Source organism: Oncorhynchus nerka, linkage group LG17, assembly GCF_034236695.1.
Source record: "Oncorhynchus nerka isolate Pitt River linkage group LG17, Oner_Uvic_2.0, whole genome shotgun sequence".
NCBI classification, from domain to species: Eukaryota; Metazoa; Chordata; class Actinopteri; order Salmoniformes; family Salmonidae; genus Oncorhynchus; species Oncorhynchus nerka.
Genome location: NC_088412.1, coordinates 4,635,866 through 4,660,560, shown reverse-complemented (window position 1 = coordinate 4,660,560; position 24,695 = coordinate 4,635,866). Strand labels below are relative to the sequence as shown.

General features: G+C 48.4%; 2 protein-coding genes across 2 annotated transcripts in view; one reads left to right on the top strand and one right to left on the bottom strand.

Annotated features, from left to right (window-relative positions):
- The window catches only part of iqch (IQ motif containing H), a 245,774-nt gene extending 238,755 nt beyond the window's left edge, over positions 1-7,019 (bottom strand). The window contains exons 1-5 of the mRNA XM_065002854.1: positions 6,826-7,019; positions 6,467-6,589; positions 5,913-6,010; positions 5,756-5,831; positions 3,708-3,827 (exon numbers count right to left, since the gene is read on the bottom strand). Of these exons, the coding sequence (XP_064858926.1) occupies positions 3,708-3,827; positions 5,756-5,831; positions 5,913-6,010; positions 6,467-6,589; positions 6,826-6,879 (471 nt within the window). The 5' untranslated portion in view covers positions 6,880-7,019. The remainder of the gene's footprint in view (positions 1-3,707; positions 3,828-5,755; positions 5,832-5,912; positions 6,011-6,466; positions 6,590-6,825) is intronic.
- Positions 7,020-7,502: 483 nt separating this feature from the next.
- Positions 7,503-22,957, top strand: aagab (alpha and gamma adaptin binding protein). Its single transcript, XM_029655852.2, has 10 exons — positions 7,503-7,707; positions 8,015-8,205; positions 11,632-11,728; positions 12,081-12,170; positions 14,688-14,771; positions 18,797-18,882; positions 19,161-19,260; positions 20,635-20,739; positions 22,264-22,313; positions 22,647-22,957. Exons 1-10 carry the CDS (start codon positions 7,599-7,601, stop codon positions 22,722-22,724), a joined length of 990 nt encoding a protein of 329 aa, XP_029511712.1. The 5' UTR covers positions 7,503-7,598; the 3' UTR covers positions 22,725-22,957.
- Positions 22,958-24,695: the final 1,738 nt, after the last annotated feature.

Sequence of the window (24,695 nt, the reverse complement as noted above, 5' to 3'; positions counted from 1 at the left end):
AGCTTCCTGTGTCTCAGCTTCCAGCAGCCAACTCTTACAGCTTCCTGTGTCTCCGCTTCCAGCAACCAACTCTTACAGCTTCCTGTGTCTCAGCTTCCAGCAGCCAACTCTTACAGCTTCCTGTGTATCAGTGACAGCAGCCAACTCTTACAGCTTCCTGTGTATCAGTGACAGCAGCCAACTCTTACAGCTTCCTGTGTATCAGTGACAGCAGCCAACTCTTACAGCTTCCTGTGTCTCCGCTTCCAGCAGCCAACTCTTACAGCTTCCTGTGTCTCCGCTTCCAGCAGCCAACTCTTACAACTTCCTGTGTCTCAGCTTCCAGCAGCCAACTCTTACAGCTTCCTGTGTCTCAGCTTCCAGCAGCCAACTCTTACAGCTTCCTGTCTCAGCTTATCAAGTGACAGCAGCCAAGCTTCCTTCCTGTGTCTCAGCTTCCAGCAGCCAACTCCCTCTCCAGCAGCCAACTCTTCAGCTTCCTGTGTCTCCCTTCCAGCAGCCAACTCTTACAGCTTCCTGTGTCTCCGCTTCCAGCAGCCAACTCTTACAACTTCCTGTGTCTCAGCTTCCAGCAGCCAACTCTTACAACTTCCTGTGTCTCAGCTTCCAGCAGCCAACTCTTACACAGCCAACTCTTAACTTCCTGTGTCTCAGCTTCCAGCAGCCAAGCTTCCTGTGTCTCAGCTTTACAGCTTCCTGTGTATCAGTGACAGCAGCCAACTCTTACAGCTTCCTGTGTCTCCCTTCCAGCAGCCAACTCTTACAGCTTCCTGTGTCTCCGCTTCCAGCAGCCAACTTCCTGTGTCTCTTACAGCTTCCAGCTTCCTGTGTCTCAGCTTCCAGCAGCCACTTACTCTTGACACAGCTTCCTGTGTCTCAGCTTCCAGCAGCTCTACAGCTTCCTGTGTCTCCGCTTCCAGCAGCCAACTCTTACAGCTTCCTGTGTCTCAGCTTCCAGCAGCCAACTCTTACAGCTTCCTGTGTCTCAGCTTCCAGCAGCCAACTCTTACAACTTCCTGTGTCTCAGTGAAAGCAGCCAACTCTTACAACTTCCTGTGTCTCAGTGAAAGCAGCCTACTCTTACAACTTCCTGTGTTTCAGTGACAGCAGCCAACTCTTACAGCTTCCTGTGTCTCAGTGACAGCAGCCAACTCTTACAACTTCCTGTGTCTCAGTGACAGCAGCCAACTCTTACAGCTTCCTGTGTTTCAGTGACAGCAGCCAACTCTTACAACTTCCTGTGTATCAGTGACAGCAGCCAACTCTTACAACTTCCTGTGTCTCAATGACAGCAGCCAACTCTTACAACTTCCTGTGTATCAGAGTGACAGCAGCCAACTCTTACAGCTTCCTGTGTATCAGATATCAGAGTGACAGGCTCACTGCCCTTCCTAGTGTCATTACCAGAGAGGCATCCTAAATGGCCACCTATTCCCTACATAGTGCACTATTTTTGAGCAGGGCCCATCGCCGTGCTATGGGCTACTGCTCTACAGCTGTGCCATAGGGCCGTGGTCAATTTGTATTTATTGATTTTTATTGATTTATTGATTTATTTTACCAGGTAAGTTGACTGAGAAATTATTCTCATTTACAGCAATAACCTGGGGAATAGTTACGGGAGGAGGGGGGGGGGGGGGGGGGGTGACTGGATAAAAGCTGTCTTCTCTGCCGGCTAGCTCTCTTCTCTGCCGGCTAGCTGTCTTCTCTGCCGGCTAGCTCTCTTCTCTGCCTGCTAGCTGTCTTCTCTGCCGGCTAGCTGTCTTCTCTGCCGGCTAGCTCTCTTCTCTGCCGGCTAGCTGTCTTCTCTGCCGGCTAGCTGTCTTCTCTGCCGGCTAGCTCTCTTCTCTGCCGGCTAGCTGTCTTCTCTGCCTGCTAGCTCTCTTCTCTGCCGGCTAGCTCTCTTCTCTGCCGGCTAGCTGTCTTCTCTGCCGGCTAGCTGTCTTCTCTGCCGGCTAGCTGTCTTCTCTGCCGGCTAGCTGTCTTCTCTGCCTGCTAGCTCTCTTCTCTGCCGGCTAGCTGTCTTCTCTGCCGGCTAGCTCTCTTCTCTGCCGGCTAGCTGTCTTCTCTGCCGGCTAGCTGTCTTCTCTGCCGGCTAGCTGTCTTCTCTGTCGGCTAGCTGTCTTCTCTGCCTGCTAGCTCTCTTCTCTGCCGGCTAGCTGTCTTCTCTGCCGGCTAGCTCTCTTCTCTGCCGGCTAGCTGTCTTCTCTGCCGGCTAGCTCTCTTCTCTGCCTGCTAGCTGTCTTCTCTGCCAGCTAGCTGTCTTCTCTGCCGGCTAGCTCTCTTCTCTGCGGGCTAGCTGTCTTCTCTGCCGGCTAGCTGTCTTCTCTGCCGGCTAGCTCTCTTCTCTGCCGGCTAGCTGTCTTCTCTGCCTGCTAGCTCTCTTCTCTGCCGGCTAGCTCTCTTCTCTGCCGGCTAGCTGTCTTCTCTGCCGGCTAGCTGTCTTCTCTGCCGGCTAGCTGTCTTCTCTGCCGGCTAGCTGTCTTCTCTGCCGGCTAGCTCTCTTCTCTTCTCTGCCTGCTAGCTCTCTTCTCTGCCTGCTAGCTGTCTTCTCTGCCGGCTAGCTGTCTTCTCTGCCTGCTAGCTCTCTTCTCTGCCGGCTAGCTCTCTTCTCTGCAGGCTAGCTCTCTTCTCTGCCGGCTAGCTCTCTTCTCTGTCGGCTAGCTGTCTTCTCTGCCTGCTAGCTGTCTTCTCTGCCGGCTAGCTGTCTTCTCTGCCTGCTAGCTGTCTTCTCTGCCGGCTAGCTGTCTTCTCTGCCTGCTAGCTGTCTTCTCTGCCGGCTAGCTGTCTTCTCTGCCGGCTAGCTGTCTTCTCTGCCGGCTAGCTCTCTTCTCTGCCGGCTAGCTGTCTTCTCTGCCGGCTAGCTGTCTTCTCTGCCGGCTAGCTGTCTTCTCTGCCGGCTAGCTGTCTTCTCTGCCGGCTAGCTGTCTTTTCTGCCGGCTAGCTCTCTTCTCTGCCGGCTAGCTGTCTTCTCTGCTGGCTAGCCGTCCCTAATGGCACCCTATTCCCTATATAGTGCACTACTTTTAGACCAGAGCCCTATTCCCTATATAGTGCACTACTTTTAGACCAGAGCCCTATTCCGCATCACTCTTCACTCCAGCATGGGACAACAGATCAGCCTCAGGGTTTATAAGCAACGCACGAGTCTGGGATGAAAGTCCCCCAACGAGTCCCTCAATTAACAATAAAAAACATCCAATTTATCACAATAACAATTCCTGTAATACGTCCTAATCAAATCTTCCCCAGAAGCCTGTTTTATGTTGCTATTGATTTGCTGTATCGATATTAAAGGCTCAGAGAGCTGGGAATCAATAACTCACGATGTAGAAGAAAAGAAAACCAGAGGCGTAAAGTGAAATAGTAATATCACAATAATAACAACATGGTCACAAGCTCCCAGATTCAATAATACCTCAAGTGTGGCACAAACCTCTACACTAAACTGAATGGAGGGAAGGGGCTCACTGGTACAAAATCATTACATACTGTCATTTCTGACAGAGGATTATCTCAGTCAAGAGACTCAGGAACAAATCCTGCATGCTCTGGCCAGCCACCTCCATTTACAGGATTGTCATAAGAGACCAGGCAACGCATGGCCCAAAAAAAAAAAAAAGATTACTTTCTCTTGGTAAATATTGACGTTTTGAATGCAGGGTAGCGCATGGGAAGATATATTGTATTTACTCAGGTTTACTCACTGTCGTAGCCGATCTCTTACGTAGATCAGGAAGCTGAATTCCATAGTTTTGGTGCATCAGAGTCCTGTTCTTTGGATGAACGGGATTATACAGCAGACGCATGGTCAACGCTGCCTTGTGCTGAGAAAGAGACAGAGAGAGAGAGAGAGAGAGAGACAGAGAGAGAGAGAGAGAGAGAGACAGAGAGAGAGACAGAGAGACCGAGTGAGACAGAGAGAGAGAGACCGAGTGAGACAGAGAGAGAGACAGAGAGAGAGAGACAGAGAGAGAGACAGAGTGAGACAGAGAGAGAGAGACAGAGAGAGAGACAGAGAGACCGAGTGAGACAGAGAGAGAGAGACCGAGTGAGACAGAGAGAGAGAGACAGAGAGAAAGAGAGACAGAGAGAGAGAGACAGAGAGAAAGAGACAGAGAGAAAGAGAGACACTTGACTATAGTGCTATGTTATAGTCCACAGACTGTAGTGCTATGTTATAGCCTCTTGACTGTAGTGCTATGTTATAGTCCACAGACTGTAGTGCTATGTTATAGTCCACAGACTATAGTGCTATGTTATAGTCCACAGACTGTAGTGCTATGTTATAGTCCACAGACTGTAGTGCTATGTTATAGTCCACAGACTGTCGTGCTATGTTATAGCCCACAGACTGTAGTGCTATGTTATAGTCCACAGACTGTAGTGCTATGTTATAGCCCACAGACTGTAGTGCTATGTTATAGTCCACAGACTGTAGTGCTATGTTATAGTCCACAGACTATAGTGCTATGTTATAGCCTCTTGACTGTAGTGCTATGTTATAGCCCACAGACTGTAGTGCTATGTTATAGCCCACAGACTGTAGTGCTATGTTATAGTCCACAGACTGTAGTGCTATGTTATAGTCCACAGACTGTAGTGCTATGTTATAGTCCATAGACTGTAGTGCTATGTTATAGCCCACTGACTGTAGTGGTGTTATAGCCCACAGACTGTAGTGCTATGTTATAGCCCACAGAATGTAGTGGTGTTATAGTCCACAGACTGTAGTGCTATGTTATAGCCCACAGAATGTAGTGGTGTTATAGTCCACAGACTGTAGTGCTATGTTATAGCCCACAGAATGTAGTGGTGTTATAGTCCACATACTGTAGTGCTATGTTATAGCCCACAGACTGTAGTGCTATGTTATAGTCCACAGACTGTAGTGTTATGTTATAGCCCACAGACTGTAGTGCTATGTTATAGTCCACAGACTGTAGTGCTATGTTATAGCCCACAGACTATAGTGCTATGTTATAGCCTCTTGACTGTAGTGCTATGTTATAGCCCACAGACTGTAGTGCTATGTTATAGCCCACAGACTGTAGTGCTATGTTATAGTCCACAGACTGTAGTGCTATGTTATAGTCCACAGACTGTAGTGCTATGTTATAGTCCATAGACTGTAGTGCTATGTTATAGCCCACTGACTGTAGTGGTGTTATAGTCCACAGACTGTAGTGCTATGTTATAGCCCACAGACTGTAGTGCTATGTTATAGCCCACAGAATGTAGTGGTGTTATAGTCCACATACTGTAGTGCTATGTTATAGCCCACAGACTGTAGTGCTATGTTATAGTCCACAGACTGTAGTGCTATGTTATAGCCCACAGAATGTAGTGGTGTTATAGTCCACAGACTGTAGTGCTATGTTATAGTCCACTGACTGTAGTGGTGTTATAGTCCACAGACTGTAGTGGTGTTATAGTCCACAGACTGTAGTGCTATGTTATAGCCCACTGACTGTAGTGGTGTTATAGTCCACAGACTGTAGTGCTATGTTATAGCCCACAGACTGTAGTGCTATGTTATAGCCCACAGAATGTAGTGGTGTTATAGTCCACAGACTGTAGTGCTATGTTATAGCCCACAGACTGTAGTGCTATGTTATAGTCCACAGACTGTAGTGCTATGTTATAGCCCACAGACTGTAGTGCTATGTTATAGCCCATTGACTGTAGTGCTATGTTATAGCCTCCTGAAAATTAACAGGTGTGAGCAGTGAATGACTAGGCATATAGTATTTACCTTCTCCCCGGGTGAAGCCCCCACACTCTGACCTCTCTGATGATGCATGTCTGGGATACTCCCCAGGGGGGGCCTCCTGTATGACAAACTGCTGGTCAGACTCATGCTGTACTCAAATAAATATACGAATGTAGGTCGTCCTGAGAAAACCACTTACCATTTGGGGATCTGTACAGTCTTCTTCTCTAGGTCTTCAATGCTGGGAAGTGTCAGTACCTGCCTATTGACTGTCTTCTGATACTGCTCTGCACGCCTCTGGGAACAAATGTTGACGGGTTAGGGTTATATTGTAATGCTATTGACTTCAGCGCTCAGTGTGTATGTGTGTGTGTGTGTGTGTGTGTATGCTTAATGAAGTGTATATACTGCACTCAATACCATCTACTGTATCTTGCCTATGCCGCTCTGTACCATCACTCACTCATATATCTTTATGTACATATTCTTTATCCCCTTACACTGTGTATAAGACAGTAGTTTTGGAATTGTTAGCTAGATTACTTGTTGGTTATTACTGCATTGTCGGAACTAGAAGCACAAGCATTTCGCTACACTCGCATTAACATCTGCTAACCATGTGTATGTGACAAATAAAATGTGATTTGATTTGTTTAATGAACTTTCAGGAAGGTTATAAAGCCTTGTCTTTAGGTGACTTAGGTATAATGAAGATGTGTTCAGATGTGTACAGAAGACAGGTGTAGTCCTAACCCTGATCCCACTCTCTGTCCTGCGGATGGCAGCGTCCAAGGCCTGGAGGTCCACGGTTTCTCCCTTCTCATGGAAGGTGATACGGCCAAGGCTACGCTTCAGCTGTCTCAAATCATCCTGGACCTGGTGATGAACACCAAATTGCCAGACACAACGTGAAAAAAATCTAGACCATCACTGTTGATTCACCTTCAACATCCCAAAACAAGACAAACTCTTCATAAGACAATTGTATAGCCTAACTTTAGATAACTATAAATAACTAGCTAATTCATACAACATATAAACAATATAAACCAGTTAGCTAGCAAGAAAACAACAACACAACAAATGTAGCTAGCTAACGTTAACGTCGTTACCTGGACTAAAACGTTTCCAAGCACATCTGAGTGTTTATTAAGAATGTCAGCCATTTATTTGACAGTTTCTGTAAAAACACTTTCAAAGGATCAAAGTCTCATTGCATGTGACATGCGGCAATGGTTTGCTAATTGGCTAATTGGCTAGCTATTTATTGTGGTGGAAAGCGTTGACAACTTCCCATGTCAACAAACCCTTTCTCATCCTCTGCCTGGCCTCAGACTAAACGCTGTAACTAAGGCAACGAGACGCTACGTTCACGAAGTGGGGCGAATGGGAGAGGAGAAAAGAGAAGCTAAACATACTAGATATGTCGTTTTGCTAGTTTTTTTGTTGCTTTATAGTGTTTGAGAAATAATAATCGCATGAAATGTGTATTTTTATTAAATAGATAACACATAAATCAGAAGTAGAATCCATGTTTTTTTCTCATTTCGCGGTGGAATGTGATTGTTGGTCGTCACTAGTTACCACAAACACAAAGCCGTAATTATGGATAAACCCCGCCTATTTTTTTAATATAAACCACACTGCTAACCTTATGCATAACCCTAACATTAAATTAAGACCAAAAAAAGCAAATTTGAGTTTTCACGAATTTTTTCGATAGAGCAAACGTTGACTTTGTGTCTGACGTAACTATTAGCAACCGTGTTTTTACCTTTTGCACCGGAAGTGATAATGTGGTTTGAGTTGAAAGGTCATACTGACTAGGAAGGTTTGTTGTGCTAACTAGTTTTATCATCTTTTTCCAGCAAGGAACGCTTCAAATATGTCCGCGTCTGAAGATTACGAAGAACAAGAAGACACAGCGACCACTTTTCCATCCGTCCTCATTACGAGCTGTGACATTGGCTTTAATGAACAAGATTTGATAAAACGTAAGTAGATGCAGGGTAGCAAAATGGCCTAACTAGCTAACGTTAGCTAGCTTTAATAAAGCGCAAGATCACTCTAACAGGCTGCCTAAATAGAAACACACAAACATGTATTATTGTTCATAGAAGCGGTTCATTACTTACATTGTGAATATGTAGTGAAGTTAGCTACTGTAACTAGTTGCTAAGTGATGTAGCCAGACAGCACTAGAGCTACCAACCACTTTGCTGACTGAAGCTAAATGTGTGAATAACGTTACAGCTTGTGTGACTGGGAAACATTGAAAAATGTCTGGGTTTTTTTCTCCAGAGATTCTAGGCACCACATCGTTGCCAGAGCCGTCCAAGCAGGAGGATACGGTAGTGTGGTACCCATGGACTATCAACAACAAGTATTACACAGCAGACGTCAGCCTCTGTGTGGTGCCCAGTACCTACCAGATGACCTCGGAGATAGCCCAGTCCATGCAGGCTTTCATTGCTTACTTTGACAGCACAGTGGTAAGTTGTGTGTGTGTGTGTGTGTGTGTGTGTGTGTGTGTGTGTGCGCGTGTGTGTGCAGTGCATTCAGACCCCTTTACTTTTTCCACATTTTGTTATGTTATGAACCTTATTCTAAAATTGATTAAATTGTTTCCCAGCCCTCAAATCTACACACAGTAACTCAAAATGACAAGCAAAAACAGGTTTTTATACATTTTTGCAAATGTATTTAAAAAAAGACTGAAAAAACTACTGAAATATCACATTTAAATAAGTATTCAGAGTCTTTACTCAGTACTTTGTTGAAGCACTGTTGGCAGTGATTACAGCCTCGAGTCTTATTGGATATGATGCTACAAGCTTGGCACACCTGCATCTGGGGAGTTTCCCCCATTCTTCTCTGCAGATCCTCTCAAGCTCTGTCAGGTTGGATGGGGAGCGTCACTGCACAGCTATTTTCAGGTCTCTCCAGAGATGTTTGATTGGGTTCAAGTCTGGGCTCTGGCTGGGCCACTCAAAGACATTCAGAGACTTGTCCCGAAGCCAGTCCTGCATTACCTTGGCTGTGTGTTTATGGTCGTCGAACGTTCCCCTAAGTCGGAGGTCCTGAGCGCTCTGGAGCAGGTTTTTATCAAGGATCTCTGTACTTTGCTCCGCTCACCTTTGCTTCGATCCTGACTAGTCTCCCAGTCCCTGCCACTGAAAAACATCCCCACAACATGATGCTGCCACCACCATGCTTTACCATAGGGATGGTGCCAGGTTTCCTCCAGATGTGATGCATGGCATTCAGTCCAAAGAGTTCAATCTTGGTTTCATCAGACCAGAGAATCTTTTTTCTCATGGTCTGAGAGTCTCTAGGTGCCTTTAGATAAACTCCAAACGGTCTTTAATGTGCCTTTTACTGAGGAGTGGCTTCCGTCTGGCCACTCTACCTTAAAGGCCTGATTAGTGGAGTGCTGCAGAGATGGTTGTCCTTCTGGAAGGTTCTCCCATCTACACAGAGGAACTCTGGAGCTCTGTCAGAGTGACCATTGGGTTCTTGGTCACCTCCCTGACCAATGTCCTTCTACCCCGATTGCTCAGTTTGGCCAAGCGGCCAGCTCTAGGAGGAGTCTTGGTGGTTCCAAACTTCTTCCATTTTAGAATGATAGAGTTCTGCTGCAGATCTGTGTTGGTACCCTTCCCCAGAACTGTGTTGGTACCCTTCCCCAGAACTGTGTTGGTACCCTTCCCCAGAACTGTGTTGGTACCCTTCCCCAGAACTGTGTTGGTACCCTTCCCCAGAACTGTGTTGGTACCCTTCCCCAGAACTGTGTTGGTACCCTTCCCCAGAACTGTGTTGGTACCCTTCCCCAGGACTGTGTTGGTACCCTTCCCCAGGACTGTGTTGGTACCCTTCCCCAGGACTGTGTTGGTACCCTTCCCCAGGACTGTGTTGGTACCCTTCCCCAGAACTGTGTTGGTGCCCTTTCCCAGAACTGTGTTGGTACCCTTCCCCAGAACTGTGTTGGTACCCTTCCCCAGAACTGTGTTGGTACCCTTCCCCAGAACTGTGTTGGTACCCTTCCCCAGAACTGTGTTGGGAACTGTGTTGGTACCCTTCCCCAGAACTGTGTTGGTACCCTTCCCCAGAACTGTGTTGGTACCCTTCCCCAGGACTGTGTTGGTACCCTTCCCCAGAACTGTGTTGGTACCCTTCCCCAGAACTGTGTTGGTACCCTTCCCAGAACTGTGTTGGTACCCTTCCCCAGAACTGTGTTGGTACCCTTCCCAGAACTGTGTTGGTACCCTTCCCCAGAACTGTGTTGGTACCCTTCCCCAGGACTGTGTTGGTACCCTTCCCCAGGACTGTGTTGGTACCCTTCCCCAGGACTGTGTTGGTACCCTTCCCCAGGACTGTGTTGGTACCCTTCCCCAGGACTGTGTTGGTACCCTTCCCCAGGACTGTGTTGGTACCCTTCCCCAGAACTGTGTTGGTACCCTTCCCCAGAACTGTGTTGGTACCCTTCCCCAGAACTGTGTTGGTGCCCTTCCCCAGAACTGTGTTGGTGCCCTTCCCCAGGACTGTGTTGGTGCCCTTCCCCAGGACTGTGTTGGTGCCCTTCCCCAGGACTGTGTTGGTGCCCTTCCCCAGGACTGTGTTGGTGCCCTTCCCCAGGACTGTGTTGGTGCCCTTCCCCAGGACTGTGTTGGTGCCCTTTCCCAGGACTGTGTTGGTGCCCTTTCCCAGAACTGTGTTGGTGCCCTTCCCCAGAACTGTGTTGGTGCCCTTCCCCAGAACTGTGTTGGTACCCTTCCCCAGAACTGTACCCTTCCCCAGGACTGTGTTGGTACCCTTCCCCAGAACCCTTCCCCAGGACTGTGTTGGTACCCTTCCCCAGAACTGTGTTGGTACCCTTCCCCAGAACTGTGTTGGTACCCTTCCCCAGAACTGTGTTGGTACCCTTCCCCCAGAACTGTGTTGGTACCCTTCCCCAGAACTGTGTTGGTACCCTTCCCCAGAACTGTGTTGGTACCCTTCCCCAGAACTGTGTTGGTACCCTTCCCCAGATCTGTGTTGGTACCCTTCCCCAGGACTGTGTTGGTACCCTTCCCCTTCCCCAGGACTGTGTTGATACCCTTCCCCAGAACTGTGTTGGTACCCTTCCCCAGAACTGTGTTGGTACCCTTCCCCAGATCTGTGTTGGTACCCTTCCCCAGAACTGTGTTGGTACCCTTCCCCAGAACTGTGTTGGTACCCTTCCCCAGAACTGTGTTGGTACCCTTCCCCAGAACTGTGTTGGTACCCTTCCCCAGAACTGTGTTGGTACCCTTCCCCAGAACTGTGTTGGTACCCTTCCCCAGATCTGTGTTGGTACCCTTCCCCAGATCTGTGTTGGTACCCTTCCCCAGATCGGTGTTGGTACCCTTCCCCAGATCGGTGTTGGTACCCTTCCCCAGATCGGTGTTGGAACCCTTCCCCAGGACTGTGTTGGTACCCTTCCCCAGGACTGTGTTGGTACCCTTCCCCAGACTGTGTTGGTACCCTTCCCCTTCCCCAGGACTGTGTTGACAATTCCTTTGACCCTTCTCCCCAGGACTGTGATTTGGTACCCTTCCCCAGGACTGTATTTAAAAAATTATGTTTTATCCATTTTAGAATCAGGCTTCCCCAGATACAGCAGGCTGCATCTCAATCGGTGTTGGTACCCTTCCCCAGGACTGTGTTGGTACCCTTCCCCAGGACTGGGGATGTCTATGCTTTAGTAAATCACAGGTGTATTGGCTGGAAACCAAACGGAACCAAACTGGGAAATTTGTCCAATGGAAGCTCTCATTTTTGTTTTGCAAAACATTTTTTCCATTGCAAAAAGCTTTGCAAAAAAAGTATGAAAGGTTTTGCAACAGTGTGCAACTAATGAATACACCCCAGGTAACCCTTGTCTCTCTGGGGTCCGACAGAAGGATGGTTTGGAGCGGCTGTCTCCCTGGATATCTGTGGTGGAAGACTTGGCTCCAGAGGTGCTCATCCTGGTCTGTGACCGCGTGTGTGAAAGTGGTGAGTGTTACACAACCTGGGTGGGTGGGTGTGCGAATTACTGTGTGTGTGTGTGTGTGCGAATTACTGTGTGTGTGTGCGAATTACTGTGTGTGTGAGTGGTGGTGTGTGAGTGGTGTACGGTGTGTACCAGTGTGTGCGAATTACTGTGTGTGTGTGTGAGTGGTGTGTGCGAATTACGGTGTGTGTGTGTGTGTGTGTGTACCAGTGTGTGCGAATTACGGTGTGTGTACCAGTGTGTGCGAATTACTGTGTGTGTGTACCAGTGTGTGCGAATTACGTGTGTGTGTGTGAGGGAGACTCTTGTTCCAAAATTGAACTATACAACAACAACAACAAATCTCTTCTCCAGGTGTCAGTAGACATGAGGCACATCAGTGGTGTTTAGCACACGCCTTTGAGTTGGTGGAACTCAGCCCTGAAGACCTGCCAGATGAGGAAGGTAAGAGTTTTTGTGTGCTGTTTTTCAAGTAGCAGCAACATTCTGAATTGTGACCACATTTGAATTAAGAGGCTGACCTGCCCATGATACTGCCTCCCGAGTGGTGCAGCGGTCTAAGGCACTGCATCGCAGTGCTAGCTGCGTCGCTACAGATCCTGGTTCGAATCCAGGCTGTGTCGCTGACTGCCGTGACCAGGAGTCCCATGAGGTGTCTCCACAATTGGCCCAGCGTCGTCCGGGTTAGGGGGGGGTTTGGCCCGGCAGGGATGTCGTTGTCCCATCGCGCTCTAGCGACTTCTGTGGCGGGCCGGGCGCAGTTCACGCTGACACGGTCGCCAGGTGGGTGTTTTCCTCCGACACATTTGTGTGGCTGGCTTTCGGGTTGTGTCAAGAAGCAGTGGGACGACCCTCGACCTTCGTCTCTCCTGAGTCCGTACGGGAGTCTCTCAGTCCCTGCCGCAGAAAAACATCTACACAGCATGATGCTGCCACCACCATGCTTCACTGTTGGGATGGTGCCAGGTTTCCTCCAGATGTGACGCTTGTTTCTGATGGTCTGAGAGTCTTTAGGTGCCTTTTGGCAAACTCCCTGACCAAGGCCCTTCTCCCCCAATTGCTCAGTTTGGCCAGGCGGCCAGCTCTAGGAAGAGTCTTGGTGGTTCCAAACATCTTCCATTTAAGAATGATGGAGGCCACTGTGTTCTTGGGGACCTTCAATGATGCAGAATGTTTTGGTACCCTTCCCCAGATCTGTGCCTCAACACAATCTTGTCTCGGAGCTCTACGGACAATTCCTTCGACCACTGTCAACTGTGGGACCTTATATAGACAGGTGTGTGCTTTTCCAAATCATGTCCAATCAATTGAATTTACCACAGGTGGACTCCAATCCTGTTGTAGAAACATCTCAAGGATGATCAATGGAAACAGGATGCACCGTAGCTCAATCTCACGTCTCATAGCAAAGGGTCTGAATACTTAATTAAATAAGGTATTCCTGTTATTTATTTTTAATAAATGTGCAAAAATTCTAAAAACCTGTTTTCCCTTTGTCATTATGGGGTATTGTGAGGTCATTATGGGGTGTTGTGAGGTCATTATGGGGAGGTCATTTGGGGTGTTGCGAGGTCATTATGGGGTGTTGCGAGGTCATTATGGGGTATTGTGAGGTCATTATGGGGTATTGCAATGTCATTATGGGGTGTTGCGAGGTCATTATGGGGTATTGCAATGTCATTATGGGGTGTTGCGAGGTCATTATGGGGTGTTGTCATTATGGGGTGAGAGGTCATTATGGGGTGTTGCGAGGTCATTATGGGGTGTTGCGAGGTCATTATGGGGTGTTGCGAGGTCATTATGGGGTGTTCATTATGGGGAGGTCATTATGGGGTATTGCGAGGTCATTATGGGGTGTTGCGAGGTCATTATGGGGTGTTGTGAGGTCATTATGGGGTGTTGTGAGGTCATTATGGGGTGTTGCGAGGTCATTATGGGGTGTTGCGAGGTCATTATGGGGTGTTGCGAGGTCATTATGGGGTATTGTGGGGTGTTGCGAGGTCATTATGGGGTCATTATGGGGTGTTGCGAGGTCATTATGGGGTGTATTGTGGGGTGTTGTGAGGTCATTATGGGGGGTATTGTGGGGTGTTGCGAGGTCATGGGGTATGGGGTATTATGGGGTGTTGCGAGGTCATTATGGGGTATTGTGGGGTGTTGCGAGGTCATTATGGGGTATTGTGGGGTGTTGCGAGGTCATTATGGGGTATTGTGGGGTGTTGCGAGGTCATTATGGGGTATTGTGGGGTGAGGTCATTATGGGGGTGTTGCGAGGTCATTATGGGGTATTGCGAGGTCATTATGGGGTATTGCGAGGTCATTATGGGGTATTGCGAGGTCATTATGGGGTGTTGCGAGGTCATTATGGGGTGTTGCGAGGTCATTATGGGGTGTTGCGAGGTCATTATGGGGTGTTGCGAGGTCATTATGGGGTGTTGCGAGGTCATTATGGGGTGTTGCGAGGTCATTATGGGGTGTTGCGAGGTCATTATGGGGTTTGGAGGTGGGGTGTTGCGAGGTCATTATGGGGTATTGCGAGGTCATTATGGGGTGTTGCGAGGTCATTATGGGGTGTTGCGAGGTCATTATGGGGTGTTGCGAGGTCATTATGGGGTATTGCGAGGTCATTATGGGGTATTGTGAGGTCATTATGGGGTGTTGCGAGGTCATTATGGGGTATTGCGAGGTCATTATGGGGTATTGTGAGGTCATTATGGGGTGTTGCGAGGTCATTATGGGGTATTGCGTTTAGATTGAGGATTGTTTTTTTTTACATTTTAGAATAAGGTTGTAACGTAACAAAACATGGAAAAAGGCCTCAGCCTTTCATCACATGAATCAGTCGAAGGCCTCAGCCTTTCATCACATGAATCAGTCGAAGGCCTCAGCTGTAGGTTTTCAGATCAGACTCCGTCTGAATGGTTGTTAGTTTACCGTCTGTCTGTCTGTAATTCCTACCAGATGACTTCCCAGAGTCTACAGGAGTGAAGAGGATTGTCCAGGCTCTCAACGCCAACGTGTGGTCCAGTGTGGAGATGAAGGATGGTGAGATGGTTTATATTGTCTTTATGTCATGTTTTTGAAATTACATTTTTATGGTATTTAAAAAAATATATATAGAAGCACGGTGGCTAGGAAAAACTCCCTAGAAAGGCCAAAACCTAGGAAGAAACCTAGAGCGGAACCAGGCTGGGGGGAGGCTCTAGTCTAACAGACACTATGGAGACTAGTCTCTGAATTGTAACCACGACGACACGGTCGACCAGCCAGACCACTGACATCACAGTCTTTCCCTAGCAGGTGTGGTTTGGTGAAGCGGAGGTTGATGGACTAACTGTCACTCCTATGCAGACTCAGTGTCATCTCCTCAGCCGTGATCTGAAGCTTTGCCTCAGACTGGTGCTGCTGGGGAGAGAACCACAGAAATAGAAAACTACTGTATCTCTATGGACAGAACATCTGAGCTCTTGTGTATTTCCAACACATGTAATTAGTCTAGTCGAACAGACACTATGGAGGCTCTAGTCTAACAGACACTATGGAGACTCTAGTCTAACAGACACTATGGAGACTCTAGTCTAACAGACACTATGGAGACTAGTCTAACAGACACTATGGAGACTCTAGTCTAACAGACACTATGGAGACTCTAGTCTAACAGACACTATGGAGACTCTAGTCTAACAGACACTATGGAGACTCTAGTCTAACAGACACTATGGAGATTCTAGTGGAGACTCTAGTCTAACAGACACTATGGAGACTCTAGTCTAACAGACACTATGGAGACTAGTCTAACAGACACTATGGAGACTCTAGTCTAACAGACACTATGGAGACTCTAGTCTAACAGACACTATGGAGACTCTAGTCTAACAGACACTATGGAGACTCTAGTCTAACAGACACTATGGAGACTCTAGTCTAACAGACACTATGGAGACTCTAGTCTAACAGACACTATGGAGACTCTAGTCTAACAGACACTATGGAGACTCTAGTCTAACAGACACTATGGAGACTCTAGTCTAACAGACACTATGGAGACTAGTCTAACAGACACTATGGAGACTAGTCTAACAGACACTATGGAGACTAGTCTAACAGACACTATGGAGACTAGTCTAACAGACACTATGGAGACTAGTCTAACAGACACTATGGAGACTCTAGTCTAACAGACACTATGGAGTCTAGTCTAACAGACACTATGGAGACTAGTCTAACAGACACTATGGAGACTCTAGTCTAACAGACACTATGGAGACTCTAGTCTAACAGACACTATGGAGACTCTAGTCTAACAGACACTATGGAGACTCTAGTCTAACAGACACTATGGAGACTCTAGTCTAACAGACACTATGGAGACTCTAGTCTAACAGACACTATGGAGACTAGTCTAACAGACACTATGGAGACTCTAGTCTAACAGACACTATGGAGACTAGTCTAACAGACACTATGGAGACTAGTCTAACATACACTATGGAGACTAGTCTAACAGACACTATGGAGACTCTAGTCTAACAGACACTATGGAGACTCTAGTCTAACAGACACTATGGAGACTCTAGTCTAACAGACACTATGGAGACTCTAGTCTAACATACACTATGGAGACTCTAGTCTAACAGACACTATGGAGACTCTAGTCTAACAGACACTATGGAGACTCTAGTCTAACAGACACTATGGAGACTAGTCTAACAGACACTATGGAGGCTCTAGTCTAACAGACACTATGGAGACTCTAGTCTAACAGACACTATGGAGACTCTAGTCTAACAGACACTATGGAGACTCTAGTCTAACAGACATTATGGAGACTCTAGTCTAACAGACACTATGGAGACTAGTCTAACAGACACTATGGAGACTCTAGTCTAACAGACACTATGGAGACTAGTCTAACAGACACTATGGAGACTCTAGTCTAACAGACACTATGGAGACAAGTCTAACAGACACTATGGAGACTAGTCTAACAGACACTATGGAGACTCTAGTCTAACAGACACTATGGAGACTCTAGTGGAGACTCTAGTCTAACAGACACTATGGAGACTCTAGTCTAACAGACACTATGGAGACTCTAGTCTAACAGACACTATGGAGACTCTAGTCTAACATACACTATGGAGACTCTAGTCTAACAGACACTATGGAGACTAGTCTAACAGACACTATGGAGACTAGTCTAACAGACACTATGGAGACTCTAGTCTAACAGACACTATGGAGTCTAGTCTAACAGACACTATGGAGACTCTAGTCTAACAGACACTATGGAGACTAGTCTAACAGACACTATGGAGACTCTAGTCTAACAGACACTATGGAGACTCTAGTCTAACATACACTATGGAGACTAGTCTAACAGACACTATGGAGACTAGTCTAACAGACACTATGGAGACTAGTCTAACAGACACTATGGAGACTCTAGTCTAACAGACACTATGGAGACTCTAGTCTAACAGACACTATGGAGACTCTAGTCTAACAGACACTATGGAGACTCTAGTCTAACAGACACTATGGAGACTCTAGTCTAACATACACTATGGAGACTCTAGTCTAACAGACACTATGGAGACTCTAGTCTAACAGACACTATGGAGACTCTAGTCTAACAGACACTATGGAGACTCTAGTCTAACAGACACTATGGAGACTCTAGTCTAACATACAGACTGGTTAGAGCCTGTAAGTAAGCATTTCACTGTAAGGTCTACGCCCGTTATGGAGGGAAGAGGTGGCTGGTGTTCCCTTCGTCTTAATCTCACCAGGATCCTCCCCAACTAACTAATAAAATACAAACTAACTGTTTGCAGGTGTAAGGATCATAGAGCGCTTGTGAATTTATATGAGAGAGTTCTCCTGGCATCCGCCAAACCCAGATTTTTTTTCCAGTCGGACTGCCAGAGGGTGAAGTGTGATTCATCACTCCAGAGAACACGTTTCCACTGCTCCAGAGTCCAATGGCGGCGAGCTTTACACCACTCCAGCCGACGCTTGGCATTGCACATGGTGATCTTAGGCTTGTGTGTGGCTGCTCGGCCATGGAAACCCATTTCAGGAAGCTCTCGACGAAACAGTTCTTGTTCTGACGTTGCTTCCAGAGGCAGTTTGGAACTCGGTCGTGAGGGTTGCAACCGAGGACAGATGATTTTTACAAGCTTTGCACGTCAGCACTTGGAATTCCCGTTCTGTGAGCCTTGTGTGGTCTACCACTTTGCGGCCAAGCCGTTGTTGCTCCTAGACACTTCCACTTTATAATAACAGCACTTACAGTTGACCGGGGCAGCTCTAGCAGGGCAGACATTTGACGAACTGACTTGTTGGAAAGGTGGCATCCTATGACGGTGCCACGTTGAAAGTCACTGAGCTCTTCAGTACGGGCCATTCTACTGCCAATGTTTGTCTATGGAGATTGCATCGATTTTTATACACCTGTCAGCAACGGGCGTGGCTGAAATAGCCGAATCCACTCATTGGAAGGGGTGTCCACATACTTTTATGTTTGTTTAAAAGATATCTTAAACTGTTTCTTCACATTGGTTATTGATTTGCACATGTTAAACCTTGTTTGACATTGGGCTATTTATCAAAATGTCTCGTCAACAGGAAGCCACGACATCATTTTCAAGTTTTAGGAATAGAAATTGATATTTGTATTGTACTTGAATCAGGTAAAAACTGCTGAATGAGTCAAAAAGAACATGCCGCGATTGTTTGATTTTGATATACCAAAACAGTTTTGGTCTGATTCTCTATCTCTCTCTGTCTCTCTGTCTCTGTCTTTCTCTGTCTCTCTGTCTCTGTCTCTCTCTGTTTCTCTGTCTCTCTCTGTCTCTCTGTCTCTCTCTGTCTCTCTCTGTCTCTCTCTGTCTCTCTCTGTCTCTCTCTGTCTGTCTCTCTCTGTCTCTCTCTGTCCTCTCTGTCTCTCTCTGTCTCTCTCTGTCTCTCTCTGTCCTCTCTGTCTCTCTCTGTCCTCTCTGTCTCTGTCCTCTCTGTCTCTCTCTGTCCTCTCTGTCTCTCTCTGTCTCTCTCTCTCTCCCTCCTAGAACACAGTGGGGGCTTTGGTCTTATGAGCAGCTTGGTGGCCTCCAGACATAACAACCCACGGCCCAGGCAGGACACACCCCCACCGGTCAGTGAACCAGAGCAGCCTTCATCTAACCTTCCAATGAGCACACCTGATTCAACATGTCAACCAATCATCAAGCCCGTCTACTTCAATTAACTACACATTTCTGGCAAAACATTTCACCATAGTCATTGTTGTATTTTTACAATGGTGTGAATATTCTAAGATTGACAAACAATTTTTTTCCCCACTTTAATTAATGTTATATTTATTATATTACATAGACCCACAGGTTTGCATTGGTACCCCAGTGCTGCATACTGACTTGTTTGTGTTGTCAGTCCTCCAGTCTGCCAGTAGAGGGTGTAGTAGACAGTGGGGAGCCTCACAGGACTGAACCCAACCCTGACGACCGAGACACACAGGTTGACACCATAGTAGGTGAGTGAGCTGGTTACATTTTAGGAGACTCTATTATCCAGAGAGACTTACAGTTGGTGCATTCATCTAGAGATAGCTAAGGGAGAGGAAGCTAAACTTTGTCTCTAAAACCCCATATCAGCAGTCGGTGGGGGTTGGTTGACTATCGGCAGTCGGTGGGGGTTGGTTGACTATCAGCAGTCGGTGGGGGTTGGTTGGTCGGCAGGCGGGGGGTTGGTTGACTATCGGCAGTCGGTGGGGGTTGGTTGACTGTCGGCGGGGTTGGTTGACTATCGGCAGTCGGTGGGGGTTGGTTGACTATCGGCAGTCGGCGGGGTTGGTTGACTATCAGCAGTCGGTGGGGGTTGGTTGACTATCGGCAGTCGGTGGGGTTGGTTGACTATCAGCAGTCGGTGGGGGTTGGTTGACTATCGGCAGTCGGTGGGGGTTGGTTGACTATCGGCAGTCGGCGGGGTTGGTTGACTATCGGCAGTCGGCGGGGTTGGTTGACTATCGGCAGTCGGTGGGGGTTGGTTGTCGGCAGTCGGTGGGGTTGGTTGACTATCGCAGTCGGTGGGGGTTGGTTGACTATCAGTCGGGGGGGTTGGTTGACTATCGGCAGTCGGCGGGGTTGGTTGACTATCTGCAGTCGGCGGGGGTTGGTTGACTATCGGCAGTCGGCAGCGGCGGGGTTGGTTGACTATCGGCAGTCGGCAGTCGGGTTGGTTGGGTTGGTTGACTATCGGCAGTCGGGCGGGGTTGGTTGACTATCGGCAGGCGGCGGGGTTGGTTGACTATCGGCAGTCGGCGGGGTTGGTTGGCTGTCGGCAGTCGGGGGGTTGGTTGACTATCGGCAGGCGGCGGGGTTGGTTGACTAGGCGGTGGGGGTTGGTTGACTATCTGCAGGCGGCGGGGGTTGGTTGACTATCGGCAGGCGGCGGGGGTTGGTTGACTATCTGCAGGCGGCGGGGGTTGGTTGACTATCGGCAGTCGGTGGGGGTTGGTTAGTGGTGGTGGTTAGTCGACACAGTCGTAGGTAAGTGGAAAGAGTCTTTCATAGCATCTGTTCTGTAGGTTAGCATCATGGTTACAGTCTTATAACAGTACTTTGTCTATTAATCCATTTGAGAACTTTTGGGGGCAACTCTTCATAATTGAGACTTAATACATTATACACCATGATATATAAAGAGTGGCCATTTTTAAACGATTAAATGTATGGAATCTGAAGCATATTTATAAGGATAATTTATCCCATTTTATCCAATGCGACTTACGTAGTCATGCATGCATACATTTCTCTTATGGGAAGAGCGCAGCGGGAATCGAACCCGAGCGCCAAGCTTTACCAGCTGTTCGCAGAGAGGGCCTTCAGTACGTGTTTTCTGTCTGTAGATCCGATGCTTGACTTGGACATCCAGGAGCTGGCTAACCTGACGGCTGGGGACGCGGACGTGGAGAACTTCGAACGCCTCTTCACCAAACTGAAGGAGATGAAAGGTACCTGGCTGGAGAAGCAAGGCAGTGCACTACTGGCACCCTATTTCCTATATTGTACACTACTGGCACCCTATTCCCTACACAGTGCACTACTGGCACCCTATTCCCTACACAGTGCACTACTGGCACCCTATTCCCTATATTGTACACTACTGGCACCCTATTCCCTATATTGTACACTACTGGCACCCTATTCCCTATATTGTACACTACTGGCACCCTATTCCCTACACAGTGCACTACTGGCACCCTATTCCCTATATTGTACACTACTGGCACCCTATTCCCTATATAGTACACTACTGGCACCCTATTCCCTATATTGTACACTACTGGCACCCTATTCCCTATATTGTACACTACTGGCACCCTATTCCCTATATTGTACACTACTGGCACCCTATTCCCTATATTGTACACTACTGGCACCCTATTCCCTATATTGTACACTACTGGCACCCTATTCCCTCTATAGTACACTACTGGCACCCTATTCCCTCTATAGTACACTACTGGCACCCTATTCCCTATATTGTACACTACTGGCACCCTATTCCCTATATTGTACACTACTGGCAGATGTTGGCTCAATTGTAAATTATCTTAAATGTACAGCGTGCTATAGAGGTTTCTGATTGGATCCAGTGTGCTATAGAGGTTTCTGATTGGATCCAGTGTGCTATAGCGGTTTCTGATTGGATCCAGCATGCTATAGCGGTTTCTGATTGGATCCAGCATGCTATAGCGGTTTCTGATTGGATCCAGCGTGCTATAGCGGTTTCTGATTGGATCCAGCGTGCTATAGAGAGGTTTCTGATTGGATCCAGCGTGCTATAGCGGTTTCTGATTGGATCCAGCGTGCTATAGCGGTTTCTGATTGGATCCAGCATGCTATAGCGGTTTCTGATTGGATCCAGCATGCTATAGCGGTTTCTGATTGGATCCAGCGTGCTATAGCGGTTTCTGATTGGATCCAGCGTGCTGTATAGAGGTTTCTGATTGGATCCAGCGTGCTATAGAGAGGTTTCTGATTGGATCCAGCGTGCTATAGTGGTTTCTGATTGGATCCAGCGTGCTATAGTGGTTTCTGATTGGATCCAGCGTGCTGTATAGAGGTTTCTGATTGGATCCAGCGTGCTGTATAGAGGTTTCTGATTGGATCCAGCGTGCTGTATAGAGGTTTCTGATTGGATCCAGCGTGCTATAGTGGTTTCTGATTGGATCCAGCGTGCTGTATAGAGGTTTCTGATTGGATCCAGCGTGCTGTATAGAGGTTTCTGATTGGATCCAGCGTGCTATAGAGGTTTCTGATTGGATCCAGCGTGCTATAGTGGTTTCTGATTGGATCCAGCGTGCTATAGAGAGGTTTCTGATTGGATCCAGCGTGCTATAGAGCTTTCTGATTGGATCCAGCGTGCTATAGAGAGGTTTCTGATTGGATCCCGGCCTTGGTTGTCATTGACAACCTCAGTATTTTACAGTACAATGTTATACGACATTGACGTTCTGTTTTTCTCTCTACAGATAAAGCTTCATGGCTACCTCCTGAACAGAGGAAACTTCATGCCGAGAAGGTAGCTTCACCCCTAAACACACCATTTTAAAATGTTAAACCCCCATTTTCTTTAAAAATCAAATTATATTCATACTTGGTTCTTCTGACTGTCGGTGTCAAACTGTAAATGTCCTCTTGTCATCTGTGTAGATTTAGTGCTTCCTCATCCTGTCCTGGGGGAGGACCAGGACTAATAAACCCTGTAATGTCCTCTTGTCATCTGTGTAGATTTAGTGTTTCCTCATCCTGTCCTGGGGGAGGACCAGGACTAATAAACCCTGTAATGTCCTCTTGTCATCTGCATAATGTTGATTGCGGCCAAATGCCTGAAACCTGATTACTTGCTCTGCAGGTTGCCAAGGCGTTTTGGACGGCCATCGGAGGAGACCAGGATGAGATAGAAGGCCTGTCGTCAGGGGAGGAGAGTTAAGGGGAGACTGAGGAGTCACACTCTTCCTTCCTGTCCCCAGCCCTCCCCTTCCTGGGGCTCCTCCCCTTCCTGTCCCCAGTCCTCTCTTTCCTGTCCCCAGTCCTCTCTTTCCTGTCCCCAGTCCTCTCTTTCCTGTCCCCAGTCCTCCCCTTCTTGTCCCCAGTCCTCCCCTTCTTGTCCCCAGTCCTCCCCTTCTTGTCCCCAGTCCTCCCCTTCTTGTCCCCAGTCCTCCTGTCCCCTTCCTGTCCCCAGTCCTCTCCTTCCTGTCCCCAGTCCTCTCCTTCCTGTCCCCAGTCCTCTCCTTCCTGTCCCCAGTCCTCCCCTTCCTGTCCCCAGTCCTCCCCTTCCTGTCCTCTCCTTCCTGTCCCCAGTCCTCCCCTTCCTGGGGCTCCTCCCCTTCCTGTCCCCAGTCCTCTCCTTCCTGTCCCCAGTCCTCTCCTTCCTGTCCCCAGTCCTCTCCTTCAATGTCCCCAGTCCTCTCCTTCCTGTCCCCAGTCCTCTCCTTCCTGTCCCCAGTCCTCTCCTTCCTGTCCCCAGTCCTCTCCTTCCTGTCCCCAGTCCTCTCCTTCCTGTCCCCAGTCCTCTCCTTCCTGTCCCCAGTCCTCCCCTTCCTGTCCTCTCCTTCCTGTCCCCAGTCCTCTCCTTCCTGTCCCCAGTCCTCTCCTTCCTGTCCCCAGTCCTCTCCTTCCTGTCCCCAGTCCTCTCCTTCCTGTCCCCAGTCCTCTCCTTCCTGTCCCCAGTCCTCCCTTCCTGTCCCCAGTCCTCCCCTTCCTGTCCTCTCCTTCCTGTCCCCAGTCCTCTCCTTCCTGTCCCCAGTCCTCTCCTTCCTGTCCCCAGTCCTCTCCTTCCTGTCCCAGTCCTCTCCTTCCTGTCCCCAGTCCTCTCCTTCCTGTCCCCAGTCCTCTCCTTCCTGTCCCCAGTCCTCTCCTTCCTGTCCCCAGTCCTCTCCTTCCTGTCCCCAGTCCTCTCCTTCCTGTCCCCAGTCCTCTCCTTCCTGTCCCCAGTCCTCTCCTTCCTGTCCCCAGTCCTCTCCTTCCTGTCCCCAGTCCTCTCCTTGCTGTCTCCAGTCCTCTCCTTGCTGTCTCCAGTCCTCTCCTTGCTGTCTCCAGTCCTCTCCTTGCTGTCTCCAGTCCTCCCCTTCCTGTCCCCAGTCCTCCCCTTCCTGTCCCCAGTCCTCCCCTTCCTGTCCCCAGTCCTCCCCTTCCTGTCCCCAGTCCTCCCCTTCCTGTCCCCAGTCCTCCCCTTCCTGTCCCCAGTCCTCCCCTTCCTGTCCCCAGTCCTCCCCTTCCTGTCCCCAGTCCTCCCCTTCCTGTCTCCAGTCCTCCCCTGAGGGGGGAGAGAGGTTTCCTGTCCCCAGTCCTCCCCTTCCTGGGGCTCCTCCCCTTCCTGTCTCCAGTCCTCCCCTTCCTGTCCCCAGTCCTCCCCTTCCTGTCCCCAGTCCTCCCCTTCCTGTCCCCAGTCCTCCCCTTCCTGTCCCCAGTCCTCCCCTTCCTGTCCCCAGTCCTCTCCTTCCTGTCCCCAGTCCTCTCCTTCCTGTCCCCAGTCCTCTCCTTCCTGTCTCCAGTCCTCCCCTTCCTGGGGCTCCTCCCCTTCCTTTCTCCAGTCCTCCCCTTCCTGGGGCTCCCCCCCATCCTGGGGTTTTATTCACTAGGAAGCAAACAGAACAATAGGAACGTTTTATTTTTTGTTGCAAAACATTTCACGTTGTAAAATGTTTCTCTACGGTGTTAGACTAATGAATATACGCCTGGTCTGCTCCCAACTCAGGAACTGTGGACGATGGAGTAGAGACTGGGAGGGACTCTGGCCAGGTTGAAGAAAGGGGAGTGCTTATCGTCATATTATCAATTATTAGTTTGTCTCTTCCACATTTATTTTTTTATTTTGTGACACTATCGAAAAGCTAGCTTGGTTCCCAGATCTGTTTAGTGCCATCTTCCCAACCCAATGACCATACTGAAGGAGCTGGCA

Bases quoted from the DNA above. Each gene is read 5' to 3' on its own strand.
- aagab (XM_029655852.2), top strand. From the start codon at position 7,599: ATGTCCGCGTCTGAAGATTACGAAGAACAAGAAGACACAGCGACCACT. The intron at 12,171-14,687 runs GTAAGAGTTTTT...AATTCCTACCAG, and splicing joins AGACCTGCCAGATGAGGAAG to ATGACTTCCCAGAGTCTACA. The intron at 18,883-19,160 runs GTCAGTGAACCA...TTGTGTTGTCAG, and splicing joins GGCAGGACACACCCCCACCG to TCCTCCAGTCTGCCAGTAGA.